The 13,207-nt window shown below is 43.0% G+C and overlaps 1 protein-coding gene across 2 annotated transcripts in view; it reads right to left on the bottom strand.

Annotated features, from left to right (window-relative positions):
* mboat1 (membrane bound O-acyltransferase domain containing 1) overlaps positions 1-13,207 on the bottom strand; it is a 95,450-nt gene that overhangs the window by 66,399 nt on the left and 15,844 nt on the right. The window contains exons 2-3 of one of the 2 annotated variants that reach the window (XM_048548378.2): positions 8,290-8,435; positions 839-916 (exon numbers count right to left, since the gene is read on the bottom strand). In XM_048548378.2, the coding sequence (XP_048404335.1) occupies positions 839-916; positions 8,290-8,435 (224 nt within the window). The remainder of the gene's footprint in view (positions 1-838; positions 917-8,289; positions 8,436-13,207) is intronic. The other variant, XM_048548384.2, reaches the window with a different exon arrangement.

Raw genomic sequence — 13,207 nt, 5'->3', positions numbered from 1 at the left:
GCTCTTCGAAGAGCATCCAACCCCCCTACCCTGTCCCTGTAACCCTGGATTGGTTACGTAATCCACGTAATTTACACATCCTGAACACTACTGGAAATTCGGCATGCCCAATCCACCAAACCTGTACATCTTTGGACTGTGGGAGGAAACTGGAGCACCCAGAGGATACCCACGCAGGCAGACAAATTGTGCAAACTCCACACAGACAGTTACCCGAGGGTAGAATTGAACTCAGGTGCCTGACGCCATGAGGCAACAGTGCTAACCACTGAGCCACCGTGCTGTGCCATAATATGTGATTTAGATGGGGATTTGCAGGCAGTGTTGTAGCAAGATCAAATCCATGCAGCCAGAACTACACGCTGTATTTCAAATACTCCCATTCAAGCCTCAGGCACAATTAGATTGTGATGGAAAACGTTTTATGCTAATTCAACAAATTGTGTCACACCAAGGCCATAATTACATCAAGGTTTCAAACTCAGCCTCAGTACAAAACAAAGGTGCACTAACTACAGACTTCTGCTTTCTCCTTGTACATCAACCTGTTGCATTTGCTCAGTTTGAAACTTCTTAACTTTTAAAAGATGTACAATGCACAGTTCTCAGGAAGAGAAATACTGACAGAGGTCCAAAGAGACGATCACAGCACCAACACAACCCCTTGAAAATAGATTTATGGTCTATATGTGAGGTTAGACAGAAGTGGTATATATCAAACAAATGATTAAATCCAAAATGCATCTATGCTATCTTCTTTAAAAGTTTTCAAATTTAGGCAGTATTTCCAAATTGGTGCCTTTTCTAAAGTAAGGATTACACATACTAGGTTCTGTACCTGTGAATGTTTGAGACGTTCGCTGTTATCATAATGCAGTAACACAAAGAAACTTCTATAAAAATGTGCAATGAGTACCTGGAGAAGGAACAGCAAAACAAAGATTAGTTTATAAGCCCAACTGAAAATAATTGCTCTTTGCGTTTTAACAACCATTACTTTATTTGCATTTCAGAAAACACGAACAATAACAGGTTCATTGAGCTCCCCAAGGCCTTTTTGCCATTCAATTAGATCATGGCTGACCTTGATCTTGAATTCATTTACTTACCTAGTTCTGGATATTCCTTAATACCATTACTGAATAAACGCTGAATATATGATCAAAAACACTGATGCTGGTAATTTAACCCAGAACTCTAAATTTTCACTAAGGCAGATATAGTTCTAACCCTTTCTTTTAAACCAGCTTACTCTTTCTTCCCCTTTCCTTCAGCTATTTAATATGCTCTTAAATGTTAACATAGTCCATGCTTTAATCATCTACTCTGGCAGAGTATTACACAGCCTCTTACTGTTTTATTAAGGAAAATCCCCAAATCTTCTTTTCGTTTTCAGATGCTATGGACAACATTGGCAACATTTGTTCCTCATCCTAATTGCTCTTGAATGAGGTGGTTAGTTCGGGCAGTTAAGATCAACCACACTGCAGTGGATATGGACTCACATGTAGGCAAGATCAAATTTCTTTGCCAATGGACATGCACAAAATAGATGTGTGTTTTATGCCAATATGGTCACTATTAGTCTAGCTTTTATTTCCAGATTTTCAGTGATTATTTCTGTAATGATTGATGCTACTTGGGAAGCTCACCATTACCAAGGCTACCTAAGGCACAATCTCCCCAGTGTAGTAAATCTCTTGGATTTAATTTTATAATCAATGGCTTGTTCTATACACCTCTGCGTTACTGGAAATAATATATTCTATCAACGTTGCTCCAAACTTTACTACTTCTATCTGTTTAAGCTCTTTAAAATCACTCTTTGTCCACTGGATGTTTGTGGATGGGATGCTAATCAAGCAGGGTGCTTTGTCCTGGATGGTGTCAAGCTTCTTGAGTGTCTTTCAGACTGCACTCAACCCCCAGACAAGTGGGGAATATTCCATCACACATTGGACTTGTACCTTGTAGATGGTGGACAGGCTTTGGGAAGAGTTTGGATCAGGAGGTGAATGCAGTCCTAAGTTTCTCACAGAGATATCAGCTTCTCCCTCAAAGTCTGCATTGAATGCTTCCTCATCTTCAATGATTTCATTCTCTTCCTCAGCTCCACATGTCCTCCAAATTCCTCACTGTCTTGTCTACTCCCCAACAAAAATTCTCCCACCTAAATCTGTGGCCTTCCTAACAACCTTGCCATTAACGTAAAGACCATCTCCAATCAGTTTGGAGTACTGCATCTTACTGTGACTTTCCGATCCCACATCTTTCTGTATCTGTTGCTAGATAACATTATTCAGACTAATTTCACAATTCTCCTTTCGTGTTCAAACTACTTACCTTTGACCTTCCATTTATCACAATATATTTGCAGCTACTTCATCAATGACTTTCCCTCCTTCATAAGGTCAGACTAAGGATCTTTACCTACGATGTTCAGCACTATTCGGAACTCCTCAGATATTGCAGCAGTACATGTTCAAATGCAACCAGATCTGGACAACACGCAGGCTTGGTCTGACAAATAGCAAGTAACATTCGCACCACACAAACACCAGGCAATGACCATCTCCAAATAGAGACATCGAATCACAAGTCCTTGGCATTCAATAGCGTTACCATCACAGACTGCTCCACTATCAACATAGTGGAGAGTACCATTGACCAGAATCTCAACTGCACTCAAGGCATAAACACAGTGAATACTGCTGCAAGTAACTCACCTCCTAATCCAAACACTTCCCAAAGCCTGTCCACCACCTACAAGGTACAAGTCCAATGTGTGTTGGAATACTCCCCACTTGTCTGGTCGGGTGCAGTCCGAACGACACTCAAGAAGCTTGACGCCATCCAGGACAAAGCACTCTGTTCGATTAGCATCACATCCACAAACATCCAGTCCATCTACCACCAACACTAAGCTAGAAAATGCACTGCAGAAATTCACCAAAGATCCTCAGATAGCACCTTCCGAGCCCACAATCACCTCCATCTTGAAGGACAAGGACAGAAGATGCATGGGAACACCACCATCTGCAAGTTCCCCTCCAAACCATTCACCGTCTGGAATTGGAAATTTAATCGCTGATCCTTCGCTGTCACTGGGGCGATATTCTGGAATTCCCTCCTTCAGGACATTGAGACTTTACCTACAGCACATGGACTACAGCAGTTCACCACTACTTTCTTAAGGTCAACTGGGGACAGGCAATATATGTTAGACAATGATATTAATGTCCAAACGTGAATAAACGTTAAGCCATTCGACATCCAAAACACAAACATTTGAAATCTTCATCCCCAGAAACAGTTTGAATCTCTCATAGAATATACTTTGCCAATAAAGCCCTGATGCTAATTCAATATCATTTTCCCTGCTAGCCCCGTCTATTCCAGCCAAAGACCACGTCCTCATGAACTTTCTCACCTTCACCATGTTCATCTGAATCCACGTTCTTTCGACCCTCCCTTCACCTCAGTATGGAAACCGCGTCAATACACTTCCAAGCCCCACACTCTTGAATTCCCTACCCAAAACTTTGTTTATGCACTTCATTCTTCCCTTAAGGCCTTCTTTTAAAAGCTCCATTCCTTCTATTACCTCCTTCCCTGGCATGGGTTGGACTTGCACTCTTTAATGCACGAGAAGCCCTGGACATAAGTGCTGCTGATCAATTTGACTGACTGACCAATTTACTAGTCCAAGCAGTTCTTGACCTCAGGAGTGGGTGCTGCTCAGACTAAAAGAAAGCTCCAGGAAGAGATTTGTGGTGATGGGAGAGAGATAAGGCCCAAGGGTCGGGGCAAGAGCTCCCAATGCACTGGCTCTCACCTGGTGTACAGCAATGTTACTGTGCGCAGGCCGGTGAGTCTGTTACCTTTGACCTTGGCCCCTTTCCTGAGCAGAGCTGGGCCAATCAAATCACGTGCCACTGCTACTGTCGGTCGTCCCAGAGCTAAGCAGAAAACACATCGACTGTGGTAGTTGGAGTGCACAGTTCATTTGTTGGAGTGCGCAGAGTGTCATAGCAACCTGAGCTTTGGCAGATTTCTCAGACTGCTGATAAACCACTTAAGATGAGTTAATGTGGCTCCACGGAGAACAAATTTGCTGCAGTAGCTCGGAAAGACACATCACTTGTGGTTCCACAACTGCCACTCCGCCAGTTCCTTTGCTGTTGGTTGTCAGCCATCTAACCTAACTCTATGTCCGTGCCAAGTTTGACCTGTCTGAAATTGGGCTTTCTCAGCTTACAGCCTCTCGATGGTGTCCTGAACAGTCATGTCCAATCTACTGTCATTGAAAAACAGTAGCTTTCCACTATCTATATTGCAACTACTGGGGGTTGCACTGCTCTGAAACACTAAAGAGAGAGTGTAGCAGGGAAATGTACTAGGGCGATTAGTTGAGTTTTGAATGGAATGTTGAATGTTTAGTTGGATAAAATTGGCTTGGAATGGATGTTTTTAGGTGGTTTTATTTCATGACTGTGACTAAGGAAACACTACGGTTATTTACATTCGAGTTAAACCTATCAAGGATCAAATTCATAGGATAGAAGTGGAACTAGATTAGTAGCTCTCTTCCTCACCCACATAGCTTCCTTCTTGTTCTTCTTTCCACCTTCCCCAGTTTCACTTTCTCAAAAATTATTAAATATTTAATCGATTTGATGACAAGTCAAGATATAAGTCATAGAGTTGTATGCCACAGAAACAGATCCATTGACCCAACTCGTCCGTGCCAACCAGATATCCTAAATTAACAGTCACATTTTCCAGCATTTGGCCCATATCCCTCTAAACCTTTCCCATTCACATCCAGGTGAAAGCTGGATGAACACAGCAGGCCAAGCTGCATCAGAGGAGCAGGAAAGCTGACACTTCGGTCCTAGACCCTTCTTCAGAAACATTTTCTGAAGTAGCATCTAGACCTGAAACGTCAGCCTTCCTGCTCCTCTAATGCAGCGTGGCCTGCTGCGTTCATCCAGCTCTACACCTTGTTGTCTCAGATTCTCCAGCATCTGCAGTTCCTACTATCTCTCATTCATATCTAGATGCCTTTTAAATGTTAGAATTCTATCAGGCCCCACCACTTCCTCTGACAACTCAACCCACACACACTACCCTCTGCCTGAAAATGTTGCCCCTCGCGTCCCTTTTAAATCTTTACCCTCTCACCTTAAACCTATGCCACCTTCGGACACCCCACCCGGAGGAAAAGGCCTCACAAACTTTCTCCCTTCACAAGTGTTGCCTGATATCCTACATATTTTTAGAAGTTACTGTTTTTATTCAAGACTTCCAGCGTTCACAGTATTTTGCTTATATAAATAAAAATATCAGTCTGTGATTCAACATGAACAACTGAAACAAATTTGAGAAACAAACATGAATACTACCCCAGCCTGGCAGCACTAATCAATAGCGGAATGCCAGTCTGTTTCCATTGTCCTGCTCCCTAACAGAGCTCCGTACTTCTGGGCAAGTCTTCTGATGCCAGCTGCTTCAGAAGAGGAGACAAACCTTCAAAATCAACAACTTCCTCATAAGCCCTGAATGAGAGCTGATCTCAAATGAAACTTGCAGAAGGCTAAAGGGATTGACATGGTAGATGCAGACAAGAAATTTCTCCTGGCTGGGGAGTCTAGAACCATAGACACAGTTTTAAAATAAAGGGAATGCCGCTTAGGTCCCAGATGAAGAGAAGTTTATTTTGAACTCTGGAACTTGCTACCACTGAGGCTCAAACAACTGACTACATTAAGGTAAAGATTGACAGATTTCTGATTACAAATGGTGTACAAGGCCATGGGGATAGGATGGGTAAAAGGCAAGTGAAGTATGCAATCAGCTATGATTATATTGAATGGTGGGGTAAGCTTAATGGGATGAATAATCTACTGCTGTTCCTACGTTACAATGGAAAGCCAACTAGGCTGCATGTCACTATGTTCCTGCCTCCAACAGCTGACATTGTTCAAGCCAATAATTAAGATAAAATAAGGCTTCCTGAAGTTACACACTAGGTTATAAAAGTCTACAAATTTTAAGTCATGTGGATTAAAAATACATGCAACACAAGAAGTGATTTTGTCTGAAGTGTATCAGAGCTCTGTCTCTACGGGATTTCAAATACCAGGAAGCCTCTTTTCAGGTTTGGAATGTAATAAAAATGGGTTACTGAAGATTAGCTACAATCCTAATGCAACCCATGGGCCAACTGACACCCACATCCTCTTTGGTGCTTTTCTTAAGTGTTGCTTCACAGAATCCTGGGCATGCCATCATTGCCAGCTCATGTGCATGGTGACTCAGTTGGATTTCAATACTGTCCGTTTATTGCAAAACTCAGCAAGGACTACTGATCAGAGGTACAACCATTACAACTTCCTCACAAGCCAACCATAAAGGGTTGTATTAAAACTAAATTATTAATCCAGTAGCAAAAACTGAAAATGTTGGATAAAGCAGATCAATTAACTTCATTGGTCTCTCCACATATGTTAATATTTCAGGCCAACCACCTTTCATCAGAGCTGAAAATTAGGGTGGAACAAGTTTTAAGCAAGAATGCAGACAGGAAGAGAGACATGAATGACAGAAATGAATAGCTGCTCATTGAAACTAAAAGAAAAGCAAGCCGAAACCAGGAATAAGGAAGGAAACAAAACAAGGGCAGAAACTTTGATCCGAGAACATTGAATTCCATGTTGAGTCCAGGAGGCTGTCAAGTGCCTAATGGGAAAAAAATGAAGTGCTGCTCCTAGAGATTACATGGACCCTCACTGGAACACTGCACAAAAACAAAGACACAAATATCCACGGGGAGCTAAGTGGAGCATCGAAATACATGGCATAGGGAAGCTTAAAGCCAGGCTGACAAACCAATTTCATATTCACACCAGACTAAACTTCTGTTTCTTTACTAGTATCATCAAAACTACCTTTGCCTTGATCCAGAGTGTTTTGGCCATTAAATCATTCCTGCCTGCTAACCTACCACTGACTTTACTATTCTTTCATATGTACAGTGCTCCATACTCATCATTCAAGCCTTATGAAAATATGAAAATGGCCACTGGCCCAGAGTACAATGGCATTGTGGGGAAAGGCCAGCCCTCGTGCTCCAGCACTTTGTCACAGCTGTGACAAGAGAAATTAAAAAGCCCTCTCACACTCCTCCATGTCACCTCATTTCCCCACACCCAACAGCTCCTCACATTCTCCAGGCAAACCTAGGCCTTTCTATACATTCGTCATGGCCATTGACAGCCTTGATGCATGCCAAAACAGGACAGTCCATGCTCTCCAATCACCATCGTTGGCACTCATACCCTCCAGGCCAACTTATTCTGCATCAGCTACAGACAGACAGACAAATGTTGAGATTAAATAAACTTATGCAGTGTCTATTCATGAATCCATGATTCAAAAATAAGCCCTCATCTGTAAAAGCTGTCGCTATATATACACCTTTTTTAATCCCTTACACAACAAGCATTGTATTCACAGCCCCAGTGGCTGAAGAGGTTTGGCAGCAAGGTCCGGCTGGATTGTGTGAGAGACAGACAGAGAGGCTGACAGACACTTTCCCTTTCCTAACTAGACACAGCGTGTCTATGAATGAGATACAAAACACCACTCCCAGTAGATAACTAGCAAAATCCTACAGTTTTCTCGATCACATCCAGGGGTGGAGATTCCTCCAGTCACTGATTGTAACAAAAAAAAGTGTTCAACTTCCTGCTACTAATTAAGTGGCACCTCCCACCCCACCTTCAAACAGGCCTCATGGTGGCAGATCAGTGGAAAGAGAAATTGCAGTTATATAGCAACTTGCACAAACTCAGCAGATTATAATTAGACATATATTTCAATTCAGTATTTCTTAACTGTCCATCTCAAAGAAAAGATAGTGTTGCAGTTTCGTGCCTCATCCAAGAATTGATGTCTCTTGCAACGTAGCTCTTCCTCAGTACTGCACCGGGTGTGTCAGCCTGCATTATATTCTGACTGAGAGGCATGTGCTACCACAGTGTGACAGTTATCACAGTAATGTTGATGTATCATTACTTTGTTTTTCTGTCCTTTTTGAAGAGTAATGTCATGGTTATCACATTATACTGTTTGCAAGTTCCGATTTAATTAATATTGTATCCAAACATTTTGGCTGAATCAGAAACATTACTGCTGTCTCCACAACAAAATCTGTACACAAATAAATTTACATTAATATAGGAGATGGAATGGATTGTAATAAGTTGTAGCCATTTGTAAACTTACCATCCAAAACAGAAGATAGCAAAATATATGCCAATCATAGTGATGACCATATGACGTATGACAACACCAGCTCGACTGGGACTGAGATAAAGGCGGAACCAGAAGGCTGCAAAAAGGGCAAACAACTGACATACTGCAAAATTCACCTGCAAAACAAAACAAAAAGCAGCCTAAGCCAAGTAGCCAGATCTTCATTCAAGACACATATACTGGTGCAACCCTGTCTGCTCAGTAACTCAGCTTTTACAGAGGCAATGCTGCAAGTCAATGTTTGAAGTGAATGGTGTATCTCAGCAGTTTCCTATTCCTGACCAAATAATCTCAGTTAATAATTCACTGTGCAGTGCTTGCTTTCCTGATGTAACTTGTTTTTCTAGGTAAACGGAGTACCAGAGCTTACTGTTCGGCTAGTCTCAGCTCAGATCAATTTGATACCAGGTAGAAATATAAGCAGTACAACTCCATAAAATATAGAAGCAATGAAATGCTCGTGTATAAACAGATAGACAGGTATATATTGCACATCATAACAATTAGTTCAGACATTGATTAAGGTTCGTGAAACATTCTGGCATCATTTTTTTAAAAAAAATTCTGCAATTACGGAACACTCATTTATGGTGGGTTTCCAATGTGGTTTACATTAGATTACTTAGCAAAACTATTCTGATTACGTCTAAACTTAAGAAGTCACATTTAAGAAATTACTATTTATTGGGTTTTTGAAGGGGAGAAAATATCCTATTACACTTTTAAGTAAACCATCTTATCAAAGGTGGGCATTCAAAGGATTAGGATTATGCGACATATTTCTTCCACATTGTAGATTTTGGCATGTATAATACTGCTGGCATTTGGCATGAACAAAAATCATGAATCGTACCCTGATAAAGGAAAAACACTTTTCACAAACACTTATTTCCCATGAGCACATCAATAAATGTATTTTTTTTTTAAACTCATGCACCGTCCCAAATGTTGCTTGCAAAGAAAAATTTGTCAATTTTATCTTCCACTCTCAACTTTGTTTTCTACACTCCCTCCTGGCAGTTTTCTCTAGATCTCATTCTAGAACTTCTCACTTTATCTTCTGTCTCTCCCTATGTTCAAGTCTCTTTGGCAGCTGTTCTCTACAGGACAGTTGCTGAGTTGGACCAGCCAGATGTTTAAATATTTTTAAAGTTCCTCCTTGAGGTAGGAATTTTCCACCCACAAGCTAAGTATTGGCAATCTCAAACTGTCCTTGTGAAGGTGGTAGCGAGCGTTTTTATTTTAACTGCCACATTCTCTGTGATGGCGCTAAATAATCGGTTCCAGGATTTTGACCCAGTGATGATAAATGGAAAGACGATCTGTATCCAAGTCTGAGCTAGAGATTATGGAACTGGGAGTGCTGCTGAAGAAATCTCAGTGTTGATGGAGATAATGGTAACTGCAGATGCTGGAGAACCCAAGATAACAAAGTGTGAAGCTGGATGAACACATCAGGCCAAGCAGCATCTCAGGAGCACAAAAGCTGACGTTTCGGGCCTAGACCCTTCATCAGAGAGGGGGATTGGCGGGGGGGGGAAGGGTTCTAGAATAAATAGGGAGGCGGGGGGAGGTGGATCGATGATGGCAGAGGAGAGGGTACGTGGAGAGGAGACAGACAAGTTAGAGAGGCGGGGATGGAGCCAGTAGAGGTCAGTGTAGGTGGGGAGGTAGGCAGAGGATAGGTCAGTCCGGGGAGGATGGACAGGTCAAGGGAGCGGGATGAGATTAGTAGGTAGGAAATGGGGGTGCAGCTTGAGGTGGGAGGAGGGGATAGGTGAGAGGAAAAACAGGTTAGGGAGGTGGGGACGAGCAGGGCTAGTTTTGGAATGCAATGGGGGGGGGGGGGGGGGGGGGGAGAGAGGATTTTGAAGCTGGTGCAATCCACATTGATACCATTGGGCTGCAGGGTTCCCAAGCGGAATAGGAGTTGCTGTTCCTGCAACCTTCGGGTGGCATCGTTGTGGTACTGCAGTAAGCCCAAGATGAACATGTCGTCTAAGGAACGGGAGAGGGAGTTGAAGTGGTTCGCGACTGGGAGGTGCAGTTGTTTATTGCGAACCAAGCGTAGGTGTTCTGCACAGCGGTACCCAAGCCTCCGCTTGGTTTCCCCAATGTAGAGGAGGTCACAGCGGGTACAGCGGATGCAGTATACCACATTAGCAGATGCACAGGTGAACATTTGCTTGATGTTGAAAGTCTTCTTGGGGGCTGGGTTGGGAGTGAGGGAGGAGGTATGGGGGCAGGAGTAGCAGTTCCTCTAGTTGCACGGGCAAGTGTCGGGTGTGGTGGGGTCGGAGGGGAGTGTGGAGCAGACAAGGGAGTCAAGGAGAGAGTGGTCCCTCCAGAAAGCAGACAAGGATGGGGATGGAAAAATGTCTTTGGTGGTGGGGTCGGATTGCAGATGGCAGGAGAGTCTTCTGTACCTACACTGGCCCGAAACCCCACCTCATCCTCCGTTACGTTAATGACTGTATCCTCACCGCCTCGTGCTCCCACGAGGAGCTCGAACAGTTGATCCACTTCAACACCTTCCACCCCAACCTCAAGTTCACCTCGACTATCTCCAACACATCCCTCACCTTCCTGGGCCCCTCTGTCTCTGTCTCAGGCAACCACCAAAAAACTGGATATCCATTTCAAGCCCACTGACTCCCACAGCTACCTGGAATACAACTCCTCCCATCCACCTTCCTGCAAAAATTCCATCCCCTATTCCTAATTCCTTCACCTCTGCCGCATCTGCTCCCAGGATGAGACATTCCACTCCCATAAACCTCAGATGTCCTTGTTTTTCAAGGACCGCAACATGCCCCCCACAGTGGTCGAGAACGCCCTCAACTGTGTCTCCCACATCTCATCCCTCACACCCTGTCCCTACAGTAACTGCCAAAAGAGAATCCCCGTCATCCTCACATACCACCCCAGCAGCCTCCGGATCCAATGCATCATCCTCTGACACTTCCGCCATCTGCAATCCGACCCCACCACCAAAGACATTTTTCCATCCCGATCCTTGTCTGCTTTCTGGAGGAACCACTCTCTCCTCAACTCCCTTGTCTGCTCCACACTACCCTCCAACCCCGGCACTTGCCTGTGCAACTAGAGGAACTGCTACTCCTGTCCCCATACCTCTTATATAACAATTTTAAAGAGAGCAATAAAGAGACTAAAGATCTACAGTATTAACCAAAATTGACCAATGATAATGAGGGATTTAAAATGTTGAAGCACAGTGACCTTAATTCAGAGTTCATGTAGTGAAGTGCTGGTATCAAACAGACTTTTAAAAGTACAGAACACTGCCATTCAGCCAAATGAACCATGCCTGTGTTTCCATTCTGCATGAGCTCCCACCACTTCACCTCATCTTATCCTATCAAACAGGATGCTTTTTTTCTCCCTAGTGTACGTGTATATCTAGGTTCTCCCTGTATCCATCTATGCTATTCATCTCAAGTACTCATGTGTCAGCAAGTTACACATTCTCAGCACCTTGAGTAAATAAGTTTGTCCTAAAGTCCATATCAGTTTTATTTATGGAATTTTTACTTAAACTGTTTTCTTTCCGTGAACCTACACTTGCTCTCAGCATCCCTCTCTTGCATTTTCGTGCTGTCACACCTTAGCTAGAGATACCTGACTTATATTACTGTTGTCTTGCTAGGCTATTCAGGATGGACACAAAGTCAGAAAGCCTTTCATTGCTGTCAACAGGCTCAGTCAAGTCAAGGAGACAACCTATGCTCAGGGATTTCCAGCAGAGTAAGTCAGGGCAGTGCCTGATACCAATCCAGGGTCTGCTTGGGTGATTCTCTCCTCATTCGGGGTTACAGAACCGAGGATCTAGCAATAGCAGGAAGGAAATCGATATTAACAAGAAAATGATGCTGGGGAAATGAATGGGACTAAAGGCTAACAAATCACCAAGGCCAGATGATCTACATCACAGAGTAGTGGCCCTGGAAATACTAGGTAAATTGGGGGGGAAATCTTCCAAAGATCTGTAGAGTCTGGAGCAAACTTCTACAGGGTGACAGATGTTACACTACTAAGTGTCAAGAGAGACAAAGTAAGAACAAAGAATTTCAGATCAATTAGCCTGACATCAATAGCAGAGAAATGCTAAAGACTATTATAAAAGGCATGATAGCAGAACACCTGGAAAGCATTAACAGATTGGCCGTAGCCAGAATGGGTTTACAAAGAAAAATCATGCTTAAGTCTACTAGAGTTTTTTTTTGTGGAGAAGGTAACCAGCAGCATAGATAAGGGACAGCCAGCAGATGTGTTGTATCTGGGTTTTCAAAAAACTTTTGATAATATCCCCGATAAGAGAGTAGCAGACAAAGTTAAAGGACATGGACTGAGAATTAGTTCACAGACAGGAAATAGAGTGGGAATTGAAAACAACCATTGCTGGAGATCACATTAGGTCAGACAGCACCATAGACAGAGCAAGCTAATGTTTCAAGTCTAGATGACTCTTCATCAGAGCTGAAGTCTGGTGTGGAGGGGGCAGCACTTATGCTACAGTTTGGGATGGGGTGGAGTGGGGTGGGTGTGGAGATGGTGAGAGTAGGGTGCTAGTGAAGAAAATATATTGATAGTTCAGATTAAGTGATCTAAACGTGAGAATGACAAAACAATGGTGTTTTCTGCCAGACCTGAAATGACAGACAATCCCACTGGGGTTGCGGGAGAGGAGAGAGGACATGATAACAATGTAACAAGCTAAAAGAAAGGGAATAAATAGTTCGCAATTTGAAGGTGTTGAACTCAAATATTAAACACAGAAAGCTATGAACTACTCATCTAAAGAAGTGTTGTTCCTCGAATTTGCTCTGTGATTCATTGGAACACTGCAGCAAATATCTGAGCAGGATGC

Source organism: Stegostoma tigrinum, chromosome 2 (assembly GCF_030684315.1).
Source record: "Stegostoma tigrinum isolate sSteTig4 chromosome 2, sSteTig4.hap1, whole genome shotgun sequence".
In the NCBI taxonomy this organism is placed as follows: domain Eukaryota; kingdom Metazoa; phylum Chordata; class Chondrichthyes; order Orectolobiformes; family Stegostomatidae; genus Stegostoma; species Stegostoma tigrinum.
Note: the sequence above shows the minus strand (reverse complement) of the source record. Positions and strands in the feature narration are given on the sequence as shown.